The 27,680-nt window shown below is 36.9% G+C and overlaps 1 protein-coding gene across 2 annotated transcripts in view; it reads left to right on the top strand.

Annotated features, from left to right (window-relative positions):
• The window catches only part of LOC113111747 (inactive rhomboid protein 1), a 29,980-nt gene extending 12,714 nt beyond the window's left edge, over nucleotides 1–17,266 (top strand). Inside the window, exons 2-18 of one of the 2 annotated variants that reach the window (XM_026276797.1) lie at nucleotides 1,358–1,505; nucleotides 1,605–1,747; nucleotides 7,680–7,893; nucleotides 8,092–8,298; nucleotides 9,511–9,633; nucleotides 9,776–9,939; nucleotides 10,024–10,275; nucleotides 10,372–10,483; nucleotides 10,570–10,644; nucleotides 11,338–11,499; nucleotides 11,577–11,671; nucleotides 11,758–11,821; nucleotides 11,922–12,016; nucleotides 14,438–14,513; nucleotides 14,720–14,820; nucleotides 14,972–15,125; nucleotides 16,418–17,266. In XM_026276797.1, the coding sequence (XP_026132582.1) occupies nucleotides 1,386–1,505; nucleotides 1,605–1,747; nucleotides 7,680–7,893; nucleotides 8,092–8,298; nucleotides 9,511–9,633; nucleotides 9,776–9,939; nucleotides 10,024–10,275; nucleotides 10,372–10,483; nucleotides 10,570–10,644; nucleotides 11,338–11,499; nucleotides 11,577–11,671; nucleotides 11,758–11,821; nucleotides 11,922–12,016; nucleotides 14,438–14,513; nucleotides 14,720–14,820; nucleotides 14,972–15,125; nucleotides 16,418–16,837 (2,577 nt within the window). In that variant the 5' untranslated portion in view covers nucleotides 1,358–1,385 and the 3' untranslated portion in view covers nucleotides 16,838–17,266. Of the gene's footprint in view, nucleotides 1–1,357; nucleotides 1,506–1,604; nucleotides 1,748–5,377; nucleotides 5,636–7,679; nucleotides 7,894–8,091; nucleotides 8,299–9,510; nucleotides 9,634–9,775; nucleotides 9,940–10,023; nucleotides 10,276–10,371; nucleotides 10,484–10,569; nucleotides 10,645–11,337; nucleotides 11,500–11,576; nucleotides 11,672–11,757; nucleotides 11,822–11,921; nucleotides 12,017–14,437; nucleotides 14,514–14,719; nucleotides 14,821–14,971; nucleotides 15,126–16,417 lie in introns of those variants that run through there. The other variant, XM_026276798.1, reaches the window with a different exon arrangement.
• The last annotated feature ends 10,414 nt before the right edge of the window (nucleotides 17,267–27,680 follow it).

The following is a 27,680-nucleotide window of genomic DNA, read 5'->3' as shown; positions in this document are numbered from 1 at the left end:
AGGTGTTAGATAGCGCTTTTGGCTGATGTTTCAGGATCTTTTGGAGGAAGTCATTTTAAATAAAGTCAGTGGGGTCGGTAATGATATTACAGTCTTTCTATAGCATTCAGCCACGGATATAAAAAATTAAATAAAAAAACTTGTAAGCTGATTCGAAAAAGGCTTTGATTTCTGTGCTTCTAATTACTTCCTTTGTGTTTAAAAACCAGTCTGTTTAGTTCAGTTTGTCGGTCCTTAAAGTAATGTAGCGTAAAGTAAAGTAAAGTTCTTTATGTGTTTGTTCTTTGCCCTTGTTATCATTAAAACCTACTTTGGATTTTCGTCTGGCACCCTTCATTTGACGACACGAGCTGTTACAATGAGTGTGCCTAGATTTATATTAGTGTAATACAAAAAAATATTCTTTTTTAGTTTCTTCTATATTTTCTGATTTCAAAATTGATTTGTATTAAATATGAGTTTAATGAAAATTATATTGTCATTATATTGTCATTATATTGTTTATATTATATTGCTATATTAAAATCATATGTAATTATGAACATATTATGAATTACATTTAGTCATTTAGCAGACGCTTTTATCCAAAGCCACTTACAAATAAGGACAATGGAAGCAATCAAAAAAAGCAATGGTATATAAGTGCTATAACAAGTCTCAGTTAGCTTAAATGCAGTCCTCGTAGCAAGGTTTTTTAAATACTATAAAAAGAAAACAGATAGAATAGAAAAAGAATAGAGCAAGCTAGTGTCATAGGTCTTTTTTTATAATTGTATAATAAATGAAACGAAAATAGAATACAACAAGATTAGAAAGTTTGTTTTAGTAGACATGACCGCCCCATCCAACATCTCTGAGAAAATACCATTACAAACTGCCTTGCTTTTTCATAATGAATGAATAAGGGGAGTCCCTATAGCACACTACAAACAGTTAAAATTATTAAACGGTGAAATAATAGGTGAATTTGCATCCTCTGCTGGAGGAGCTGGGGCAATGCACTTTTGTCATAATTAATTTTTTTAGCTAAACTGAAGGTATATTTGACAGGACTCTTTGATTTACTGTTTTGTCCATATATGGATATCTTCAAACTTTGCTATTTCTAACGGTGATTTTAATGTCAGAAGGTGCATTGAAAATATACATCAACTGAGCAATAACTGTGTGAGTGCAGAGAGCACAGATGCAGCTTTACACTGTTGTGTGCAGTGTGAATGGAGGACAGCACACTGTCACATCAACCAGATGGAAATGCGGATTATCATGGCATGTGTCTTATGTAAGGCAGCGCTGCTGTGTGTGTGCATTGTTCACCCATATCTGTGTGTTTATGTGACCCTGTCTGATCTTACAGCTGGCTGGTAAGGGAAAGGGTGGCAGACATGGCCGAAGCTGAGGACGAGAGCAGAAACAGCAGCCTGCGGAGAAAGAAACCGCCCTGGCTCAGACTGGACATCCCCATCGCCCCGAACCCTGTGGAGGAACATAATAACTTTCTCCAGGTGGATATTTGATGTTACACATTTCCTCAAGATATTTTGATTCACCTGTGTTTCCATGCAATAAATCAAATCATTAAAATATGTCATTATTGACCACAGCCCGGCATGCGTAACAGCTTGTACCTGCGGAGTGCCAGCGTACCGACAGAAAACATCCAGCTCAGATGCCCGCTGGTCGATCCCAACGCCTGCCGGAGACCCTCGGTCCTGCGCAAACCCTCCATCTCACAGACCATCAAAAGGTAAGATCGCCCATCCAAAAACACACATACACTACTATGAAATATGAAAATAGAAAACTGTTATTTTAAATTGTAATAATATCTCACAGTATTTGATTAAATACATTCAGCCATGGTGAGCATGATGGACTTTTTGGCCACAAATTGTCACCATCAACAATCCATTAGCTACTACTTTTGGCTCAGTAGCTCCTAATTTGCTGCTTATAAATAGTTAGTAAGGATGTTGTTAAGTTTAGATATTGAGAAGGATTAGGGATGTAGAATATGTTTATGCAGAATATGTGCTTACATGACAACAATGTACTTAAAATGGCAAATTCTTTCCTTTGAGTTTTCAAAAAGTTTTACGTACAGACAGCAACGTTGTGAAAACAATCCTGTTTACACGGATCGCGTCAAAAAATGCTGTATTATGTATGCCAAGCCAGTAGATGGCGATCTCAGTTAGTGAAGAATCACTATGTGCCTGCACACAAACCTAAAAACAAAATATGCATGTGCATGACATCACCGTTTTCACAAATTTGAATTTTTTTGTAGTTTACATGGGGAAATATTTGTTTTCAAAAACTTGCATCGGTTGAGCCAATGATTCGCAAAGGCATAGCATTTACATTTTTCTTGCTTACTTAAAGTTCGGTGTCTTGGCAGTAGGAATGCACTTATATTCCTTTGTTGTGTATATGTACTGTTTTACATAGTTGTGTTTTGTGTCAGGGTTCTGTCATGGTCACAAGCTAATTTGCCTGCAGGAATGTAAATAGGTATCTGAAAAGTCATTTATCTTGTCTTATTGCCAAACAAACAGATACACTCATGCAAACCCACATGTAATGGCAAAGATGTATATTAGCATATGCTAGGTGACGCAGTAGCTCATTGCACAGTGTTGTTTATTTCAATGTTATGTTTAATGTTTAATGTCTTGTATGTAAAAGCCTTGTTTTGATGCCAAGCAGCTTTGCTGTTTGAAAAGGAGATTGCTGGTAACCGTTGACCCATTTCTATTCTACGGGGGAAAGATGTTTGTGAAACAGATACACAACTTATTCTGAAGTTTATTCTTTATTTGGTACATATGCTGTCTTTAATAAATCAATCGCTTCTTGAAATCATCACCATCTTGCGCTTGTAAGTGTGTTTATAGCTGGTCAACCAGTCACTATGATGCAAAAACAAGTTTGACCTCCTGAATCTGGTCTAATGGTTAGTTACTATTAGAGACCAGTTAAAACCGGAGACCAGTTAGATTTTCCAGCAGTGGCTTTTTGGTAGCCTGTCTGATACAATGCCATAGTTTTATGCTGTGACTGAGCTAAAAGGCTAATGCATTATTAATGACGGTTTAGGTGCTAAATAAAAAATTAAGTCAAGAACGTGTTTTGTATCTGTGCTCCGTGCTTATTCTTTTTTAAATCGCTGACTTGACTGCTCTCTAGACTCCCGGCCAGTAACAAGCACTGTTTATCTTAATGGCTTTGGATGTTTTATCTTCCTGGTATGGCTTGAAGTCCTCCACTGTGAGGAGACACAGCAGTAAATCACGCTAATGTATTTATGTTCGTTTTGACTGGAAGTACGCATTTCTTTTTCAGCATCTGTTCTTGTGCTCATATTTTACAAAACCAGTTCTCTTTGTTAACCTTCTTTCTACTGCTTTTTTTCTGCAATTAATATGATCCTGTCGGCTTCTTTTTTTCCAGCTCTGTTTTTCTTCTGTAATTAAACTGGTTGCTTTTCTATCTTTTCTGTTTTCCCCTGTTTTCTCATCTGCCTTTCCTGATCCTCCTCACCTCATCCCGTCTAGTCCCACGGGGAAGAGGGTACGCTTTGAACAGATGAGCACCGTCCTGGTCAAAGGCCAGTGTTTCTCCCGTCTGGAATCCCCCAGACGTCAGTCGCTGCCTCAAATCGTCCTCAGGTACGGTGGAACCAATATAGATCCACTCGAATCAAAGTCAATTTTTTTTACTCTTTCACATAGTTTAAAGTAATAATCAGGCGTTTGTTGCCTTAAAAAAATCTTAAATAAATTGCGGTTTTCAACAATAAATGGAAATATTCAAAGAGATTTTAATCTGGTTCGCCCACGCTTAGTTTAAAATTAATTATTTAAAATAACATATTACCTGATCAGCCATAAAACTGTCAGAGCACACACAGACTACAACACAAACTTGAAAAAGAGCTCCTTTCTTCCTCTGCACAAAAACAGGAGCGCATCAAAGCCTTCACACCTGTGTCTATGGGTTTGGCTCTGTTTTAAGATAATACACTGATAGCATATTGGCTCTTGAGTCCACCATGTGTCTGCCATCAAAGGAATATCTGAGCTGTGGGAGAAGAACATGTCATGACAGAAAGTGTTATTATTCACAATGCTGAAAAAGCTGCTATGTGGGCCTCTGTCGGCTATTTTCAACTCTGCCGCTGGTTGTGACTCATGCCTTATTAATGTAAACTTGTATCCACAGTTTGATGCCACTAGTATCGATTCACAGTGGAGCAGTGAGGGTTTCTGGAGTCCCAGGGTTGGAAATGTGTCCTGTCTTGTCTATATTATGATTCATTCAGTTTCAGAAAAAGTACATTTAATTTTAATTGCATTGACACTACAGCCATAGTTTCTACAAGTAAGACATAAAATAAATTATTTATTTTAAAGTTTTATACATCTAATAGTAATAGTGGGAAGAAAATATATGATGTAATGAAAAATATTTCCACTTTAAAAAAAAAAGTAAAAAAAGTCAAACTACTTAATATTTAAAGTAAATGTATATAATTAAATAAAATTATTTACAAATATATATTTTTTTAGTAGCCATTATTCTAGGGTTCATTGCCACACGATCCTTCAAAAAAATTATTTACTGTGGGTTTGGATCAATTTAATGCATCCTTGCTGAATAAAAGTATTCATTTCTTTAAAAAATAAATAAATTCATACTGACCCCAAACTCTAGAATGGCAGTTTAAATAATAGAGAGACAATGTATTATTTATTTGGTAAAATCTTCAAAAAACATTACATGAAAACAGTAATTTAGGAAACATCTTATCTTGATTATATTATGCTTCATGTTATCTTACACAGTGGGTCCTCCTTATACATGAAGATATAAAGCTGCCTATGTTTTACTAAGGAGTTCTTTATTTTTAGGGGTCCTCCTGGGCATCACCATCAAAAAACCCCAGTCTATAACAGGGTGTAATTGTACCATCTCCCCATTTAAATCCAGGACTCCACCTCTCTGTCATTGACAAGTAATAACCACTGATGTGCACAGTGCATGTTGGGAATTTCATGTCAGATTATGAAGGGGGTTTAAAGTTGAATTTCCTCCGCTGGAGTTTTTTAAAGAATAATTTGCAAAGGACTGTAATAGAGGAGACTGTATTATTGTGTGATGTGTGTGTCATCGAATGTGTGAGTGCTTATAATTGAATTGTGCAAACAGTCTTTTAGTCCCAGTTCTCACACTTATCTCATGTTTCGGCATGTTCCCTACCTTCTCTCTCTTTCTCTTTCTTTTCTGTCTCTCTTTTTTAGTCAGATGAGCTGGTATTTTACTGGGTTTTTACACACACTTCTCAAACACTATCTGAGTAGGCGGCAAGAGTAAAGTGAAGTTTCTGTTGGGATATGAATCACTGCTGTATGTAGCGTTTAAGCAAGTGCTGATCCTTCAGACTTACTTGGAGTGTAGCAGGTTTTCTGCCTGAACTCTGACATCAAGGAAATGTCTTGTTTGCCTCTATGACATCATGTGAAATAGGGGGTAGGAGAAAGGGCAAGCCAATATTTGACTCAGTGTGAAGGCTTCCGTTCCCCCTCTGTACCTCAGACATGACCTTCCTGGCCTCCTGGGATGAGTTAGACAGGTAGGGCAATGGATAGTTTTAATGATTCACAGTGTCTTTATGAGTGATGTGGATATTTTTTAATCAAGTTTTTTTTTTTTTTTTTTTTTTTACGGACAGCTTTTTAAACAGAAAATTGTAATTTAATTTAATTGAATGTATTGGTTTAATTTGTGTTGTGAATGCATAAACTTGATTTGGAAAGTGTTTGTACTTTTTAGTAGGGATGTCAATTGGTGTGGTTTATGGTCTTGTTTGGTTTATAGATCATCTCAATGTGTCTGGTTTATTAATTAATTATGTGTTGTTGTTTTTTGTTGTTGTTTTTCAGTTACACACTGCTATGGAATGCTTGCTTTTGATTGGTCAGTTGTTGTATGCGGTTTATTTAATTGTTGTCAGGTTTAGTTTCAATAGTTGTACTTTTATTAATGAATCTCACCGAATATTGTTCGCTTTCTCCAAACAACAAATTATTATGATATGCAATTACTTATTTCTTTTTACTTCTAAAGCCAATGAAACATGGGTTTTTGTTTTCTTTCAGTGCATAGTAGTTACATGCTCGGCAGTGATTTTTTTCATCACCATATTGAGTGCTTACAGTTAAGGAGTTTGCAGTTATTCACTGGATAGCAGAACGGTCCAAGTTATTTTGTTGGTTGATTTTACTGAAAATGTTCTTTCTCAAATAATGCTTCCAAAATGAGGATGACATTAAGCTGGTGACTCCCCCTCTGATGCCTTAAAAGGTCCTCCCTCAGCAGGCCTCCCTTGTAATGATGCACAGCCGACTCTGTTATTACTATGTGTCCTTTACTCTAAACACTGCTCATGTCCTCACTGTACTACCAGCAGTTACACACACTTCAAACATTTGAAGACACTGTCCAGGATTGTGTTAGTGGGTACTGTTTTCCAGTAATGTAACATCTAAGCATCCTTAAAATAAGACTTTAAGTTTATTTAAGTTTATTTGAGAAGCGATATTGCATACAATATTAAGAGATTATTATATCTTGAATTAAATGTGTATCTAAATTTAAAATATTTGTGTCAGCTAAATCCCTTAAAGTCTTAGGGAGTAATTTTAAAATGTAAGTAAATATTTCAATAATTTAACGATATAGTCATATGATTGTGTTTTTGATGGTGGTTAATGCTCACATGACCTGCAAGTGAACAGATCAATTATTATTTTATTAGTATACTTTTGTAATGAATTACTTTAATTATAAAAAATAAATGTATTGTTGTAAATTGCACTTGTAAGATTAAACAAAATAAATGCTCGATAATTATGCACCCATATGAAATAGCTACCATTGATTTGAAAATAGCACTAAGCTATATCATGATTTCAGTTTTATTTTGATTAATTTTGCCACATTTTTTATTTAAATGTAACATTCAATGTAATTATAAGCATTTAATCAGTTTTATTTTAACTTATTTTAACTCACTAAATTGATTTATGCTTAAGACAAACTATTTACCAATAAGTTAAAATCAAACATATATATATATAAAAATTGTGTATCAGAAGTTAATTTAAATTAATGCATTTAGCAGACACTTTTATCCAAAGCGACTTACTGTGCATTCAGGCTATCAATTTTTACCTATCATGTGTTCCCGGGGAATCGAACCCCCAACCTTGTGCTAGCTTGCTTGCTAACACAACGCTCTACCAGTTGAGCTACAGGAACACTATTTTTGCACATTTATTGTGTCTTATAAATGTTTTTGTTTTTAACAAAACAAAAATACAGAAAAAAATCATGGTATGGTTTTACCGTATCAAAAATTTGTTTTCATCCATCAATTTTAGATACTCATGAATCTTTCTTTAGAAACGTGTTAATTCATGAGATTGCAGTCGACCGCAGTTGTTTTGGAGTTCTCAGGAGGTTCGTTTATTCAGAAGCTCAGACTTGTTTCGACTCTTTACTCAGGTCACACAGTGGATTTGATCATGATTCTCCATTCTCTCAATTTGAACACATGGTGTAATAAAACTGTTTTTTTTTACTATTACTCTAATGAACAATGAATGTGACTGCAGGGGCACAGCAGACTGGTTTGGGGTCAGCAATGATGTGGATGCCACTCAGAAATGGCAGCGGAAGAGCCTTCGTCATTGTACCCAGCGCTACGGCAAACTGAAGCCTCAGGTGATTCGCGAAATGGACCTTCCCAGTCAAGACAATCTCTCCATGACCAGCACTGAGACCCCTCCTCCTCTATACGTCCCCCCCGCACAGCATGGCATGCAGAGGGTAAGCTGGACAACATACTGAACTCTTTATAATGGTACAATCCAAAATAGCTTAAACTGTTCTGTTTGAAACCACTTCATTTCTATAAATCATTAGACTTCTATTAAAATTTACCATGAGCATTTACTCAGGTGGTTTATGATACAGATGGGGTGATCGTGACTCACTGTTTAGGCTTTTTGTGATTGGTGTCTGTAGATCGTAGACCCGCTGGCTCGGGGTCGAGCGTTCCGTAACGTAGAGGAAGTGGACGGTCTTAGTATACCTCAGACCCCCATCACCCCCTGCGCCGCCTCCCTGTGCTCCTTCACCAGCTCCCGCTCTGGCTTCAACCGACCCCCCCGCAGACGAAAGCGCGAGTCTGTCGCCAAAATGGGCTTCAGAGCGGCTGCTGCTCTGGTGAAGGTAAGAGCCCATAGATAGACAGCAGTGTTGTATCTGCATTTTGTATGATTTATAACGGTGGTTCTCAACAAGGGGGACGGGGCCCAATGTAAGGACTCAGCAAACTTCCAAACGGGGACTTAAAATTATTTAATTATACATACTAAAATTTAAATAAAATTCTTTTTTTTTTTTTTTTTTTTTTTTTTTTTTTTTATTAATGACAGAATTAAATTTTTTGAAAGAACTATTCCTTGAATCAGAATCTTGAATTATCTGGCATCACAATTAATTTGAGTTGTTTTAAAATAATGTTTTTTAATTATTAACATTCCCAGTTTTATGTAAATTTTTTTTTTTTTTGGGAAATTGTCATATTCAAGCAAAAATCCCTTAGGAAATATTTTGCCTGATTTGTGTAGCCTTCAATTAATAAAGGTTGAGGACGACTGACTTCTACCATTCTAGATGGTCTACTTTAGTTGCATAGAACAGAATAGCTCCAAAAACTGATTTCATTTCCGGGATTTCCAGGGAAGTCATGTTTTATTATCATCCCCCAGACATGAACACAAGTTCTCAGACAGGAACAGACAACAGGATAAAGCGACAGATTTAATTTCTGACGTTTGCTGAAAAAAATCACCTTTTGATTTGGTCAATAATCATTCCTTAAAATTCGAAAATCCCCTTTTAGCTCAAGCCCCTAATGTCAAAGTGACGTGAATGCCGTTGGAACAAGGCATCGGACATCCAATAAACCCAGCCGTGGTGATTATCATAGATTACTTCCGAGGCTCACTTTGACGTCCTTGTAAAGATTGCAATAAATATTACCCTCCCCCATATAATCTGTTATGTAAAAGTTTATCTCTGGCTTGACTTGTTGGCTGTGGATTTGGCCCAGTTCCATTTAGTGCCTGAGCCCAGATGACCAGGCTCTAGGCCGGGAACCACGCTAACAGATGGCTATGATAATTCCACTGGAATGTTCAGTTGTTAGTCTGATAGAATATTCTGGAGCCGTTTGAGGTAATCCCCTGCTTGGCCACAGAAGAAGCACAGCTGCTCTGGAAAGGACATTAGGCTCTTACCCATTGTTTGTGATGTATAACATAAGATATTTAATTTCACAGTTGTTGTGTTCATTTCTATTCATTATATAAACACTGAGCATAGTAGTAAGCATGATGCTGTCAATGAGGATGATTGTAAAGATTACGGTGGTTTTAGGGACGCTCTCTGCGGGACGGTGCCTCTCGGAGAGTGCATCGGCGGAGTTTCGCCACAGCTAGTTTTCTGGATGAGGACACTGTGGATTTCCCAGATGAACTGGACACCTCCTTCTTTGCCAAGGTGAAAATAAATACAAGACCTGAAGTGTACGACCCAGACCGTCTCGGTGCTGCCACCTAGGGGTTGATATATTTATTTAATGTTATTAGTATTAGTGTTCATTTATTTGTATGTAGCCAATGTAGCCATTCTGTCACTTTAGGATGGGCTTGCACATGAAGAGCTGTCCACGTACGCAGACGAGGTGTTTGAGTCTCCTTCTGAAGCTGCCATTAAAGAAACTGATGCCAGTAGAGCTGGAGATGAGAGAGACCTGACAGGCAGTGCCCTAGAGAGGACAGAACTAGAGCGGAGCCATCTTATGCTGTGAGTCACATGCACACATGAAAAACATGTTTGAGCTTTAGATCATTCTGAATGCTTTTAAGTGGACTCCTCATCTCTGTTCAGGCCTCTTGAGAGGGGATGGCGTAAGGGAAAGGATGGTGCTCTGATACAGCCTAAAGTGCGGTTACGGCAGGAAGTGGTGAGTGTGAGTGGTGAGCGGCGTGGACAGCGCATTACTGTACCTGTTAAGAAACTCTTTGCCACTGAGAAGCGTCCTTATGGGCTTGGCATGGTGGGCCGACTGACCAACCGAACCTACCGTAAACGCATCGACAGCTATGTGAAGAAACAGATAGAAGACATGAATGACCACAGGTATTTACAACACTATTGTGAATGGGAGCCTTTTTAAAATGCGTGATATACAGTATACTGTACAGGGTGATGAAGTGGTGTTTTTTTATCCCACAGGCCTTTCTTCACTTACTGGATCACCTTTGTCCATTTGCTGATTACCATATTGGCAGTTTCCATCTACGGCATTGCACCAGTGGGTTTTTCACAACATGAGACCGTTGATTCTGTAAGTAAAACCATGTGTATTTGGTTTTGTTACACTGGACTTCTGTTTAATACGGTGTGTTTAACAGATTATGTCATCTGTTGTAGGTCTTGCGAAACAAAGGAGTTTATGAAAACGTCAAATTCATGCAGCAAGAAAATTTCTGGGTTGGACCAAGCTCGGTAAATATATACATTGCTTCACATGGTCACTAAAAGTGAAAAAAGTAGATGTTATGGAATTAAGTTAAGAAATGGCGAAAGGGATTATTTGAGTGTTAAACTAAAAACGATAAGGCTTTTATGAGAGTATTTGCATATGTTGATAGATGTACCATGGTAAGGGGCTTTTGTGATTTATTTTCAAACTAATTGTTTTGCTACATCCATATTCAAACACAATAAATCTTTTTTTTTTCAGTCATCATAAACTTCAAAAACAAATTTTCTTTAAAAGGAAAATGTGTATGAGGCATTAATTGCATGTGAAATATTTTGAACATTAGTTATTAGGCTATAAAATACTGTTTTGAATAATCTTGGATAAACAATGTTCTTAACTGATACTAAACCAGTTACAAATTATTTTGGTTAGTGAAATGAAACTTAAAAATAGTGAAATATTCTAAATATATAAAGTTTAAGCTTCTAAAATGACTGAAATTAGAACTGGAATAAAAATAACGCTAAATAGAAATATTTATAAATAAAAATAAACATTAATTGCTACAAAAGCAAGAAATTAGTTAATTAAAATGAAAATTGAAAATATGAATATATATTATTGTTATAGAATAAAATTTTTTGAGTTTATTGAGTTTAGTATGTTCCCATTATGCGCTTGCCTAATATGCAGTTCTTGTTGGTGGCCTACAGGAGGCGCTGATTCACCTCGGGGCTAAGTTCTCCCCCTGTATGCGTCAGGATCAGGAGGTGCACCAGCTCATTCAGGAGAAGAAGGACAGTGAGCGGCAGTCGGCCTGCTGCGTCCGCAATGACCAATCAGGCTGCCTGCAGACCTCTCAGGAGGAGTGCTCGGTCAGTTCCTGTATGACCTCACATAGTGACATTAATGTCAACCTATGTTTACACAAATCTCCCTGTTATGTTCTCAGAGTACACTGGCATTATGGGTAAAGTGGCCTCAGCACCAAAGTGTTCCAAAGGGGAAAGTGTATCAGTATGGCTCTGTGTGCCATCAAGACCCCAGGTACAGTTATAACCCTCTTTGATTATTTTACCCGTTCACATCGCCTGTGGATTTAATTATCTTATTTACCATATTTATACCTTTAGGATTTGTCTGGAGCCTGCTTCGGTTACTCCTCACGAGTGGCCTGATGACATCACTGAGTGGCCGGTGAGTTTGCTACAGTGTCCGGTGACCAACAATGACCACAACGTCATTTTTGTTTGTTTCAGTGTAATACTGTTACAGTGTACTGTTGTTCCTCGCTCAGATATGCACCCGGTACAGCACAGGGAATCACACTAACCTGCCACACATTGATTGTGTCATCACTGGCAGACCCTGCTGCATCGGAACCAAAGGAAGGTGAGGAACACCGGCTGACACCCATTACGCCATGAGATACACTGTAAAAAGACTTATCTTACTTAGTATTTTTGTCTTGTGTCTAGTTAAGATACAAAAAAATGCAAGATGCATTTACTAGATAAGCAAAATGACATAAGATATTTAGTCTTCTTTCTTAATTTTGTTATAAGAGTATTTTAGATAACTGATAGATCATTTACTTGTTTTATGTAAAACCAGATGTTAGAATTTTTTTCCCCCTCAGGAAAAAAGACTAAATATCTTGTCATTTTGCTAGTAAACTCATCTTGATTTAAGAATTTTTGGTTGCGCTTTATTTTACAGTACATGTACTAACATGTACTTATAGTGTACTTACACTTTATTTATCTAAGAAAGTTCTGGTAACACAAGGTAACTACATGTGGTAGGGTTAGGTTTAGGGGTAGGTTCAGGGTTAGTACCTAGTTATTACATAGTTATTGTAATTAATTTAATAAGTACATAGTATGTACACGAGGAACAGGACTGTAAAATAAAGTGCTACCGAATTTTTGGTAACACTTTATTTTAAGGTGTCCTTGTTACACGTTACATGTACTTACTATTATAAGAACAATTAATTATGCATAATTATGTTCAAGTAACCCGAAGCCAAACCATGATCCTAAACCAAACCATACAGTAAGTACGTGTATTAAATTAATATTACTCAGTACTTGTATATGAGTAATAATGTATAATTACACTGTAACAAAGACACCTTAAAATAAAGTGTAACCAGCAGTGTATTGTAGTGTATTAATAATAATAACAAAGATTGATAACAGGTGCAATATAAAATAAGGATATAAAATGATCACTAGTCTCATGTAGCCAGACCTTTTATTTATGGCAGCTTTCATTGGCCAAGGCCCGCCCACTAGGGTGTTTGACCGACAACGTCTTCACCCCAACCTTTAAAAATTAGTTTCTGTTTCTTGCAAAAAATGTGTTCTGTCTGAAAACATGAGTAGTTTTGAATGAGAAAGATGCTGTTGGACACCCGATGGTTAAAGCATGTACTGGCGGGGGCTGACGAGGGTCATGCAGTAGCGGTATTAACTTGAAGTGGTTTTACATCTTGTGGCATATGTCACAAAAACGTGTCTTGTGTCAGTGGATTATGCCATGTGAAAAAATTGTGGAACAAGATCCAGTATGTTGGGGCATCTAATATGCCGGTGCCTGAAGGCATATAGATGTGTAACGCATTTAATAAAAGACCGTTATTTATTCAGTACTATTGCTTTTAAACATACTGTATATGTTCATATACATATTCATATACATATACATATTGTAATATGTTCGTATTAGTCTACCTTCTCCAAAATAAAAGATTTCTGCTGTGACTACATTTTTGAAAATGTATTATTTAATAAAAAACACAATTATTATTGTGTCTCAGTTGTATCGGAATAGCTGCCGACTCTTAAAGTCACATGTCTGTCACTTCTGGATGTGCCGCAACATTCTTCATCATGTTCTGCCATTCTCATGGGCACAATCCACTGACACATGACACAAGATTTAGTGACATACACAACAAACCACTGAAAACCAGACTGGTCTTTAAACATAGCGATATGTGTTTATGGCTTCTGTTCATATGATGCTATGCCAATTAATTTTAATACTGCCTCTCAGGCCATGCTAACCAGCCAAGTCTTGACCCCTTGGTTGTGGCATTAATATTAGATAAATGTAAAAATGGACAGGAACAAGTCAAGTGTCAGTCAAGCTCTATCAGAGGGTTTAGGTGTTTAAATCATGCGAAGCGTGATCAAAATCATACAACAGTATATTACATATTTTATGTTTGTGCCCTTTAGAAATTAAAGTCCTTACAGGGATAGTTTACCCAAAAATTATTATCAGAATTTACTCACCCTTATGTTGTGGGATTTGGTTAATCTTAGAAACACAAATATATATATATTTTAAACCTGGAAGGTTTCTGTCCATTGAAAGTAGCCACAACTTAGATGAAAAAAGTCTACAAAATGGATCCATGTGAAATGAAAGGTTTAATCCAAGTCTTGCGAAGAGATATAATCACTTTATATGAGGAACAATAATTGTAAGAATGTGTACATACACGGTGGTAAAAATGGAATGGCAGAAGGTAGGCATCCACAGTCTTCTGTGTTCACCATATGTGAGTTGCTCTGTTATTGTATTTATATGTGAATAACAGCCTAAATTAAATCTGTTCATCATACAAAAATGACCACACTGCACCTCTTCAAAAGATTTGGATCAAACATTGATTCATTTGGATTTCTTTATAAGTCTAGACTAACAATGGTTTGCAATGACATGAGGGTAATTAAACACTAACAGATTTTTCAGGTATGGTTGAACTATCCCTTTAAATGTGAATTGTGATTTGCACAGGTGTGAGATTACATCAAGAGAGTACTGTAACTTCATGAAGGGATACTTCCACGAGGAGGCCACACTGTGTTCCCAGGTCAGTGAGCATTGCCTGTTGACATGTAAGTAGAGATCTATACATTCTGTTCATTTGTCATGAGGAGCAGTAGTGCAGGTTTATGAATTGCCAGCAGGGGGTGTAAAGACCTAAAGCTGTACCAGTGCCTGTAATAAGAGTGAGCAGACCTTTAGCTATAAGTTGTAATTTGTGTAATTATGGATAAAACGATTATCTGCTCCCAGGTTCATTGCATGGATGATGTGTGCGGCCTCCTGCCGTTCCTGAACCCAGAGATCCCAGACCAGTTCTATCGGCTCTGGCTCTCTCTCTTCCTGCACGCTGGGTGAGTAGGAAGCGTGATCCGTTGCAGGGGGCCTATTGTGAATTTCGCAATAAATAAAATGCAGTGTCAAATTACTTATCCTGACTGAACTTTCTTGACAATGGTAAAGCTGTGTTTGATTGATGGCGTAAGTCTCTTCCTGTCTCTGCAGGATTCTGCACTGCCTGGTGTCTGTGTGCTTCCAGATGACCATTTTGAGGGATTTGGAGAAGCTAGCGGGCTGGCTGAGAATCTCCATTATCTATATCCTCAGTGGGATTACAGGAAACCTCGCCAGTGCCATCTTCTTACCGTACAGAGCAGAGGTACAGGACGAGTCTGGATTAGGGGTCTTAAACTCCTCACATTCAGTCATGAAATCATTTAAAACAGAATGTTAGCAATGCATATCATTTCTTACTTTTTACTTAATTACTTTTTGCATTTACCTTCATTGTAAAATAGTTTTCCTTAAGATTATAATACAGCATATACATAAAATTAAAAATAAATGGCTGCTTAAAATAGAAGATATTAATATTTTTTATTTAGGTAGGAAACATTAAATTGATCAAACGTTACATAAAATTCATAAAGGCCATTTATTATATTATAATACACTTTTTATAGTTTTATAGTTTTTATAGTTTATAGTTATAAAAGATTTCTAATAAAATGAAAATAAATGTTGTCCTTTCTAACTTTCTATTCATTAAGACAAAAAAAAAAACATTACATTTTCCACAAAAAAATTAAAGAAGCTTTTTTATTGTCACATTGATATTAATAAGACATGTTTAATGGTCACCAAATTAGCATCTAAGAATGATTTATGGAGGGTCATGTGACACTGAAGACTGGAGTAATGGCTGCTGAAAATTCAGCTTTACCATCCAAAGGATTAAATTTATTAAAATACAAAAGTTATATTAAATAGTCACACAATTTCACAATATTGCAGATGAGCACTGCTTTCAAAAACATTGCGTCACATTTCATTTTAAGGTCCAATACTCGCTATTTAAAAAAAAATGAACTACAACTTTTGCCCCAATAAGTATTAATAAACAGCCAATATGTCAAAAATAGACATGCTAATAAGCAATTAGTGAGAATAGGTCCCACCGATGGAGAAAACAGATGTCAATATGCATTTGTAACCTAGATGATGAAAACAACTCGGATCAGTTGAAAATTGAATGCATGCGGTGTTACAATTGCTGTTTTAAAATTGTGTAATGAGTATGAACTTTATTTGATGGCTTACTTGCTTCTTGACTGTTATTAATGTATGTTGTATGATACACATGTATGATTATATACACATAACAACATATAATGTTGGAATTGGCATGTGATTTATGATGTCTGTTGAGTCACAGAAACACATGGTATAGTAAATTCTCAATCGGATGCACATTTGGCAGAATTAGAATGTCACCCTTGCATATTTCGACTCATTTAATATACTGTTTTTCACATGCTATATAGTAGCGAAGTAGACAAACTCAGATGCCTAACCACATACTTAGCATCCCCCAGGTTATTTGAGTTTCAGACCACTGCTCTATGTGGATAAAACATGATAGTAACTGCTCTTCTACTCTTCTAATGCCAGGTGGGTCCGGCTGGTTCTCAATTTGGCATCCTGGCCTGTCTGTTTGTGGAGCTGTTCCAGAGCTGGCAGATCTTGGCACGGCCATGGAGGGCCTTCATCAAGCTCTCATGCATCGTGCTGTTCCTCTTCGCCTTCGGCCTGCTGCCCTGGATAGATAATTTCGCCCACATCTGTGGCTTTGTCTCAGGCTTCTTCCTTTCCTTCGCCTTCCTGCCCTACATCAGCTTCGGCCGTATGGACATGTACCGCAAACGTTTGCAGATTCTAGTGGCACTTACTCTTTTCCTGGGCATCTTCTCCGGCTTCGTCGTGCTCTTCTATGTTTACCCTGTCAAGTGCGAGTGGTGTGAGCTTCTCACCTGCATCCCGCTGACAGACAAGTTCTGTGAGAAATACGACCTCAATGCTCACCTCCACTGAGGCCTTGCAGAAGAAGGGCTAGAATAGAGATCTTTCTGCAGGCCTGGATTGATTTGATTACAGCCTCTTTGACTTACAACACACAATCTTTTTATATATTGTACTTTTTTAAAGAAAGTTTGATTGTTTTTAATTTCTTTGGCTCAGAGAAGAGCCCACCCCAGGAGGGAACCATAATAATTATGCCAGTCGTGCCTTTTTACTCAGTACCAGCTACTGCCATATCCTACAAGATCACTTTTGAGGGCCAACCTGTGTGTAGTGCTACTACAGTGGTAATGTTCGGTAGTGTTTTAGCTACCTGATCACATGTAACACAAAATACAATGTGACAAAATCTCAAAGTCTGCCTTTTTCTTGTCTTTTTGATACTTAAAATAGTAGGATATTGTGAGTTTATATACTATAAATACAAAAAAATGCTGCTCATTTGCATCTCATATGTGCTGCCCCCAACTCAATGTATGTTCCAAATAGGAAGCAACATAATTATGCTGATTTATAGGGCAGGATCACTGTGTTCTTTGTGGACAAAGCAATCTCATAATGACTTGCAAAAAGTTAATTTCTATGCTAAAATGCTTTTGATAGTAAAATGCTAAAAATCAAGTTCAAAAAGTATAATAATCTTAGAGACATTTATTAAATCTATTCATTAAAGCATATTAAGACATTAACACTAATAAATACATTAAAAATACTATATATTTTATATATATATATATATATATATATATATATATATATATATATATATATATATATATATATATATATATATATATATATATATATATATATATATATATATAGTAATTTTTATGTTGTAGAAAAATTGTAGAGTCACACTGAAGAGGGCTATTTGAGCAAGAAGGAGAGTGATGGGGTGCTGCGCCAGATGAACTGGCCTCCACAGTCACTGGACCTGAACCCAATCGAGATGGTTTAGGGGTAAGCTGGACCACAGACTGAAGGTTAAAGGGCCAACAAGTGCTAAGCATCTCTCGGGGAACTCCTTCAAGACTGTTGGAAGACCGTTTCAGGTGACTACCTCTTGAAGCTCATCAAGAGAACGGCAAGAGTGTGCAAAGCAGTAATCAAAGCAAAAGGTGGCTACTTTGAAGAACCTAGAATATGACATATTTTCAGTTGTTTCACACTTTTTTGTTATATTCCATATATAATTCCACATGTGTTAATTCATAGTTTTGATGCCTTCAGTGTGAATCTACAATTTTCAAAGTCATGAAAATAAAGAAAACTCTTTGAATGAGAAGGTGTGTCCAAACTTTTGGTCTGTACTATATATATATATATATATATATATATATATATATATATATATATATATATATATATATTAAATAGCACAACCATTTCCAACATGGATAATAAGAAATGTTTCTTAAACACCAAATCGTTAGATGAATGTTTTCTGAAAAATCGTGATACTAAAGACACATAATGGCTGCTGAAAATTCATCTTTGAAATATAAATATAAAATTACATCAAATGCAATACCGTTTTAATTTTCATCAAATAAATTAAGCACTTGGCATATATATATATATATATATATATATATATATATATATATATATATATATATATATATATATATATATATATATATATAGTATATAGTATATATTTTATATATATATTCCAACAAATAAAATAAAAATTTTACCAACTTTTGAATGGCATTATTTGTAAAATAAACTTATAGACTACTAAATAGGTTTGTATGAAAAGAAGTATGCCTTTATAATTAAAAATAATATTTATTTTAAGGTCCAGTTCTTACTGTTAACTAACTAAGTACAACCTTTGCTTCAATAAACTCTTAATTATTATTTATTAATAGCTAGTAAGGTCGTTTTTAAGTTTAAGGAATTGGGCATTAATCATGTAGAATATGGTCATGGAGAATGTGCTTTATACTAATAAACAGCCAGTATGCTAGTAAGTAACATGTATGCTTATAATAAGCAACTCAGTAGCGGTTTTAGGCACGGGCGAACCGGGCAGCCGCCCGGGGCGTCATTTTTTCGGGACACATTGGGGGCGGCAGCACGAGTAGATAAACAAAAAATCCTCTGTGTCGCGAAGCGGTTTTTCGTCATTTATATCATTTCACTGTGTGTGGAATTGGCAAATTGGCGCTCCCTGCAGCTGCTGGCGCCCCTGCTTGCTGAAAATATCCACTGAAGCGTTGTGTTGTGAGAGAAGTGTAAGGGAGTGGGGCGAGAGGCGCGTGCGACATTTCACCTCTGGGTCTCTCTCAAATGGAACGGACAGGGCGGGGGTGGACGGGGACGGGGGATCCACACTAGTAATATAATTAATAATAGGCTAAAGTCAGTCACACACCTCGACTTTCTTCCAAATAACGCACATTTCATTCATAATGTTATAATACAGGCCTATAGTTCCTGCAAATGAAACTAGGTAATACAAAACGATTATGCGGTCATCAAGGTGAATTGGTTTAGTCCTGACTTCTGGTCCTGAGTGACAGTTGGGGGGATGGGAAATCTGTTGATTGTCGAGTGCCAAATAAACAGAGATGGAGAAGAAAAGGTCAAAGCCAGGTGCCCAATTTCGGAAAAGAAGAAGAGGAGAAACGAGCAAAAGATAAAGGTATGCAACTATTGTCTCTGTATGATTACAGTATCCATTTCATGAATGAAGGGCTAATGTTAATTGATGGTGGGTATAACGTAACTCTTTGTTAGCATTTTTGCTATGATGCTTTAAAAGTGTGTCATGCGTATAATTTGAGGCAGTAACCTAATGGTACCTCCATGAAAAGTTAGATTGATATACAAATTTTGGCTGAAAAATATCCTGAAACCCAAAAAGTTTTTGTTTTTGCCTATACATATAATTTAAAGTCATTTTATTTTTTAAACAACTGAGTCCCAGTGACCATAGCATAACGTGAATAAAATATAATTTTTCAATGTATTTGTTTTACTATTTGTTTCTATGCTCTAAAAAATGTGATGACATGGGGGGAAAAATGAAATAAATAAATGTTGTTTTTTTTCGGGTCTAGGAGGATATAGCGTGTAATGACAGACATTTAGTGTGTAAGAGCATGTTTATGTAACCCTTCTATTATGTTTTGAGTCAATTTGACCCTAGGCTGTTTTAGCTTTATAAAACATTATCCTATGGTCTTTTGATTTCAAATGCAGTTAAATTGCAATTTCAGGGGCACTTCTAAAATATTTTGGAGCATCCTCTACCACTGGTCAGGATGAGCCAACCACCTCCTCCGCTACAAATATGTCTCCACAAATATCTGATATTGAGGATGAAGACCTCTTTGCCTCTACTTCTACCCAGCATGAGCTTTCAGGTGTGCATATCGTGTGTGTGTATGTGTGTGTGTGTGTGGGGGCTACAAGACAACTGCAATTTAATGTAATTTTAATATTTCTGATAATTTATGAGTAGGACTGTGTTTTTTCACTGCTATGTGTTTTGAGTAATATGCCAATATGCTGTCTGATAGAAATGCCTGGAGCTGAACCCCCACTGAGCCCCACTGGCCCTCACATCTGACTGACAGGATTCGGACTGAGCTGGTTCACAGAGGACCAAGTAAAGTGCCACCTGGCTTTGTTTTCCGTAGGAATGAGAGTAATGTGAGAAGTTGCCACCACTAATATTTTAAGAAGACATTAGTAAGTGGTGAAAAGATGGCAAGAAGTTGGCTGATTTCTTCAATTAAGAACAACAGCCTCTTTTGCTTCTGCTGTAAATTGTTTTCCAAGAGGAACATCAATTTAACAAGTGCAGGAATGGCAAATTGGAAACATGCATGCAATGATATCACATCATATGAAAACAGTTGTTATAATAAAATATTGCTGTTTGTGCAGAACTTTGTTTGCTATTTTTTGTGTGTGTGTGTGGGGGGGGGGGGGGGGGGGCGCTCGAAAGGGGTCTCGCCCAGGGTGTATTTCAATGTAGAACCGCCACTGAAGCAACTAGTTAATATTGAGAATTGGTTCCTATGCAAGTGTTAAATGATTATTTTGAGGGTTATTGGCGTTAAAAATAAAAAATTACAGTGTTGTAGTGTTAGCTTAGCAAAATGCTAATGACAAGGTCTATTGAAATCAATTGTGAGTCATGCCTCTGTTCACTTTGTGGAAACAATGTCAACTGTAAGTGTTGCTGGATCAAAAAGACGCTCCCTTAGAAGGAAGTTGACTGTTTACACAGTAGACAGCAATTCAACTCACTATGTTTTGTAGAAGAGTCTATGAATTTGATTGTGTTGATATGAATGGAAACTACATGTCACATCTAAGCTGTCCCCAGCTGAGTTTCAAAATAGTATGGCCTATTAGAGATATATTAATGAATGAATTTTCATTTGGCAAGAAACATGGTTTTACGGACCCAGAGCCCTGCCACGTGCACACACATGGCTGTTCTTCACACAGCTGTATGTGTTTGCATACTCATCTGTGACAGAGGATGATTGGCAGCTCTTTGTTCAGTAAGTGTGTGGGGGTGGGTCGCGGTTTGCGCGTGCCACGCTGCCTGCCATCATCCTGAAGGATCTGCGGCAGTCTAGAGAGCATCACTGCATTAATGGAGCTCCATCTTTACGGTCCAACATCTCTACCCCACCTCCTGTAAAAACAAATAACGAGAAAAAGGCTTCTCTATTGTGAGCTATGCTAATTACAACTCTCCCATCCCCCGTTTTCCTAATGTAGCAAACACAACAAGCAAACCCAGTGTTAGTTTAGCAGAGATGGTAATTAAAATCGAATAATTAATGTGTGCGTTGGGCTCTGGACTGCATATTTAAGTCTCAGATCTGTCACAAGGAACGGTTCCCAGCATTCCATGTCATCGCATGCGTTTTTAACTTCTTCGCTGACCCTTCTGCTCCTTCCCTGATTCTGATAAGGACAAAGGAGCAGCTGAGGGAAGCACTGCAATCAGATCTTTTTAGCAGCTCTATACATCAAACCCCACACAGGCACTTGAGAGGAAATTAGCCATCTCTCCCCCAGCCCCCAGCCTCTCTGTCCGCTGGCCTATAGAGATGGTAATTTAGGGTAAGAGGGCCATATCGCAAGTCATTGATCAGAATCGAATCAGCATGCAGGGGATCCTCTAATCCGGCTACTTCAATTGTGCATAACAGCTATTTGCTGATTAGCAGACTGCTCACGAATATTCTAGATGTCTCTCTCCAACAATCCCTCTTTAATCTCCTTGATTTCTGTTTTAGTACATCCTCATCAGTTTTCTTCAATAGTACTTCATCAATTGACTCCAGGAACAAAATATGAACATAGGGGTCTTGCTGTCATATTTAAGCATATAATACGGTAGGGTTCAAAACTCTCTTTCTCTTATTTGATATCTTTTAGATTCATTACAAATCCTCAAGTACACAATTGCAGTTCCACAGGTTCATGTGAAGCATTTCATATAGTTATATAGTTTCATATAGATCACAAAGTGGTCTCTTTGGGACCCCACTATGTGTTAGATTAGTAATTCTCAACCTTTTTGACTTTAAGGCCCCCCAGTTGTTCAACACAATTTTCAAAGGCATCTCATGAATTGATAATTCTGCTAAATCTAATTTTAATAATAATTGAAATCATCTGGAGGCCTTTTGGTGAGTCCTGGGTCCTCTGGTTGTGAACCACTGTATTAGACTGCATGAAGATGTCTCTGTCATGATTGGCCTGGCTGAATATAAACACTTACCAGATTTAACAGTTGACCCCTTCGGTCAGAAAGGGGACATTTTTTTGTCTTCCAGCTGTTGACAAATTAACCAGACTTCTGATCAGTGAAATGAGACATCCTTGCAGTGCTGTAGACCGAGGCAGGAGGGGGTTTTACTGAAATACAAACACCAAATTTAAGACCAGTTCTTGGCTTGACCTCTTCTTTCATCTGTGGCATAGTGGTTATCACATGCTTCAGTCATGTTAAGCTGTGGTGCAGCTTGTTGCTATTCCATGTATTTTTCTTTCCTGTCAATTTTTTTTTTCAATAATATACCCAAAATAGAAATTTAAAATAGCCTCTTTCAGAATTAGAGCTGCACCAATATTACAATTCTGCTTCATAAACCAGTAATCATGATATGGCAGGCCAGGTAACACAATTTTACATGCAATAAAAAATCTCCTTTACGTATAATGCATAAAAATTATGTGTGTTGTAATACATTATATCTTGCCGTAAATAATTATAACTTAATTTAAAATGCATAGTGTAACAATGACTAGATAAGTGTTATAATGTTTTAACTTTGGTTACAATTATAAATAAGATTGTAGGATGCATTGTATGGTGCATTGGAAGGCACAATTAAGTAAATTTAAGTTACGGAAAACTAAAAATTAAAATCAATCATTTTTTGCCCTAAATTTGAGCATCACAACATTAAAATGTACAGTATGAAAAAATTAGATTTAGATGTGACTTGGTTATTATATGTTTATATCGTATCATATCACATATTTTTAAAATGTTTGAAAAAACTCTTATGTTCTCCAAGTCAGGTTTTATTTGATGAAGCCAGTAATTATTCTGACATTATGACAAGATATTAATATTATATGCATTTTTGTCTTCATAATTAAAAATAAAACACAAAATTGGAATTTAATCATCAAGTTAATTTGAACATCACAACATTAAATTGTACAGTATGAAAAATGGATATTCATGTTGAGATTTCCTAAACGTTACATTCAACAATGGTGTTATTGAATGACCAGTGTTTTAAAGATTAACTTTGAGTCTTAAATGATGGTAAAGGTACTCTACATGTAAAAATAGAGGAAATGAGCATGCACAATTAAATATTCAATATTTACCAAAACTGATATAAAATACATTTATCAGCCGATAACCGATATGGTGCTGTTATACAACACATCTCTAGCTGTAAGTCATGCTCCAGCAGTACTGTGATGGGGATGATAAACGTGAGACTGTGTTGGTGTGTGCTGTACCTCCATCTGATCAGGCGGAGGGGTAGAAGGATGGGGGTGGGTGCTGAAAGCTGATTCTGAAACAGGAACCTGGCAGCTGCGCAGCAGGTGGTCAGTGGCAGGCTGTCTATCCTCATTGTCCTTCAGATGAGCACATAGGCCGCAGCAGACCCCCAGAGCCACTGCTGCAGGACAGGGGCTTACAGGTGAATGAGCCAGGGGGAGGGGGGCTGGATGGATACCACGCACCTGCTTCAGACGCCGCAGTCATGGCTCAGTGGAGAGAGAGGAGCCCCTGGGTGCAAAATGTGGCCTATCTGCCACCTGTGCCGTGCCCCCGTCATTTTAGAGCGGGCGAGAGGCATCAGGTAGATGAATTTAAAGGGTGATCTGTCAAAACATGCTAAATACAGTCCACTGACCTCACAGTGAAGTGTTGTATTATCTAGTGATGGTAATTAAAATTAAAATGTACTTTATTCATATAATGGGAATTTTCTGCATTTAAAATGTCTTTATTGTCCCTTTTGATCAGTTTAGTGTGTCCTTGCATCATAAAAGTAGTTTAATTTTATAAAAAAAAAAAAAAAAAAAAAAAAAAAAAACTAGACAAGTTGCAACCCTTTATTAACAATCACAGCTGTTTCTATTTAACATTTATGGTTCATTCTATGTGACAGCCCTGTCGGTTCAGTGTTTCAAGGGTTAACGTCTTTATTTTCCATCTCGTTTGGATCTTTCATTTGCCTACTCAGCTGTCAGATCCAGGCCTCAGGCTGCGATGACTCTGTCTCCCCCCGTAGCACTGATCCTCAACCCTTCATTCTTTGCTCCACAGCCCTCTGTTTGTAAATTACATTTCTGCTAGTTAGGGACGAGTTTAACAAGCTCCTCTAAGCCCACACAATGCCCTCTCGAAGAAAAATAAGTGACCTCAGTGTAGCAGATGTACAGCTGGTCATCAGTACTCATACAAAACCAAATTGATGTATCTCTTCTCTCTCTCTCTCTCTCTCTCTCTCTCTCTCTCTCTCTCTCTCTCTCTCTCTCTGTGTGTGTGTGTGTGCTCTTTTTTTGTGAGATATCAGGACACAACTCTGTATAATGACATGGGTATGACACAGGTATTACAAGGAGAGGGTGACTTATGAGGACATAACCCATGTCCCCATTTTTCAAAACGCTTATAAATCATACAGAATGAGTTTTTTTTGAGAAAGTAAAAATGCACAAAGTTTCCTGAGAGGGTTAGGGTTAGGGGTAGGGTTGATGAAGGGCCACAGAATATACAGTTTGTACAGTATTAAAACCATTACGCCTATGGAATGTCCCCACTTTTCACAAAAACGAACATTTGTGTATGTGTGTGTGTGTGTGTGTGTGCATGTTTTGTGATCAAAATGTTACTGATTTATTATATAATACATATGTATTAAATTATAATATATTATACCTTTGTGTTAGAATATCTGTGCTTGTTTTTAACCCACTTTTCTTTTATTTCTTTATTTATTTGTTGACACACTGAATATACATTTGTGGTATTACTGATCATTTTGAATGTTAATGAAACATGAAAAGAGTTAAAGAGTTAAACTGTGTCAGAACAATTTCATCTTGATAATGCCGGATAACTCTGATAGAAAGTTATGTAAAGAATTAGGCTGAATAGCAGTCAGCAGTCAGCTGTTAAATTTATGTACTCAATTAGATAATAGACATTTAGGCAAACTAATTACCACATTAACAATTAAGGAAAAGAAAACACTTTAGCAAAACATGGACTGGTCAAAGTGTCTGAATAATTTTTTGGTCCCAAATTAATTATTATTATTTAAAAAAAAAAAAAGTTTTACTGATAGTCCACTGAGTGAAGAATGTTTGAGTATAATATGTCACAGATTACTTTTTACTTAAATGAAGTATAGTGTCCTAAATTTATATCTGGTGTCTGAATAATTTTCTGGTTTGACTGTATGTTTATATATATATATACAGTACAGACCAAAAGTTTGGACACACCTTCTCATTCAAAGACTTTTCTTTATTTTCATGACTATGAAAATTGTAGATTCACACTGAAGGCATCAAAACTATGAATTAACACATTTGGAATTATGTATGGAATTCTATACATAACAAAAAAGTGTGAAACAACTGAAAATATGTCATATTCTAGGTTCTTCAAAGTAGCCACCTTTTGCTTTGATTACTGCTTTGCACACTCTTGGCATTCTCTTGATGAGCTTCAAGAGGTAGTCACCTGAAACGGTCTTCCAACAGTCTTGAAGGAGTTCCCCGAGAGATGCTTAGCACTTGTTGGCCCTTTTGCCTTCTGTCTGCGGTCCAGCTCACCCCTAAACCATCTCGATTGGGTTCAGGTCCGGTGACTGTGGAGGCCAGGTCATCTGGCGCAGCACCCCATCACTCTCCTTCTTGGTCAAATAGCCCTTGATGCCTTCAGTGTGACTCTACAATTTTCATATTCATGAAAATAAAGAAAACTCTTTGAATGAGAAGGTGTGTCCAAACTTTTGGTCTGTACTGTATATATATATATATATATATATATATATATATATATATATATATATATATATATATATATATATATATATATATATATATATATATATATATATATATATATATATATATATATATATAGAAATGGTTTTGTGTTGATGAACAGGTAATTGAACCCTATTGCTGGGGATGTTGGGGTACATTAAACACTGCATTAGACCATCCTCGTGGTTTTAGGTACTCAAACAAATGCTACATATAATACTGGTTCTTCCACATGTCAGTGGTCACAACCCCCCACCCACTCAAAAATGGCAAATCTAATGATGAATCCAAACTGACAACAAATGTGTCAGTTTTCATAACCGGAAAAACCGAAAGTATTACAAGCTGGACCTCCTTAAAGCACTTTGACCCATTGTGCTGAGGAATGGTGCATTGTTCTCCCTCAGGACTTGCGTGTGTAATCAGTAAACAGAGCATGTGTGGGCTTGCCCCGACCCGAGGTGAGGCTTGTGTCTCAGGTTATTCTGCGCTGGATCAGCGCTGGAGCATGAGGTTGTCAAAGATATCTGAACGTCTCACTCTGAGGGGGTCATTCTGAATAACTGCATACAGATGATAGTTCTTTAATTATGAAGAATGTCACGACTGACCCAGCACTGTAGTAGATTGTGCTAGATTGTCATCCTTGAACTCATGGATGTCAAGACAGTTTGTCGTGAGCCACCTGATTAACATTTAGATTAAGAACATTCTCATAACACCTTCAAGCACTTCATTAAAGCTCATCAGCTGCAGTAATGAGAGATTTAAAAAAAATACTGCAGAATTTTGATATGATAGCCACACAGATTTTAATCCAACTGCTATCTATCTATCTATCTATCTATCTATCTATCTATCTATCTATCTATCTATCTATCTATCTATCTATCTATCTATCTATCTATCTATCTATCTATCTATCTATCTATCTATCCATCTATCTGCTTCAATAAAAGACATTTCTGGGTACCATTCATAAATGTGATTCTGTGTGCTGTGTGATTTCGTTTATAATTCGTTGCAAGTCATTCTAGGGTTAGAGGGTTGATGCGGGCATGACATCGTCAGGGCGAGTTGAGACATGTTCGAGAAGCCCTCCCAAGGACCAGGCACGTGGACCGTTGTACCAGGAACAGCTCTCACCCAATCACATCCTGCAGTCTCAGTGAATGGCCTGCCAGCTAAATTACAGCTTTGCTGATTTGCGCTGGATTGGCTCTCTAAACCGGATAATCTAGTGTCGTCTTCAAAGCTGACTGATTGACTCGAAACA

Source organism: Carassius auratus, chromosome 12 (genome assembly GCF_003368295.1).
Source record: "Carassius auratus strain Wakin chromosome 12, ASM336829v1, whole genome shotgun sequence".
Classification (NCBI taxonomy): Eukaryota; Metazoa; Chordata; class Actinopteri; order Cypriniformes; family Cyprinidae; genus Carassius; species Carassius auratus.
Note: the sequence above shows the minus strand (reverse complement) of the source record. Positions and strands in the feature narration are given on the sequence as shown.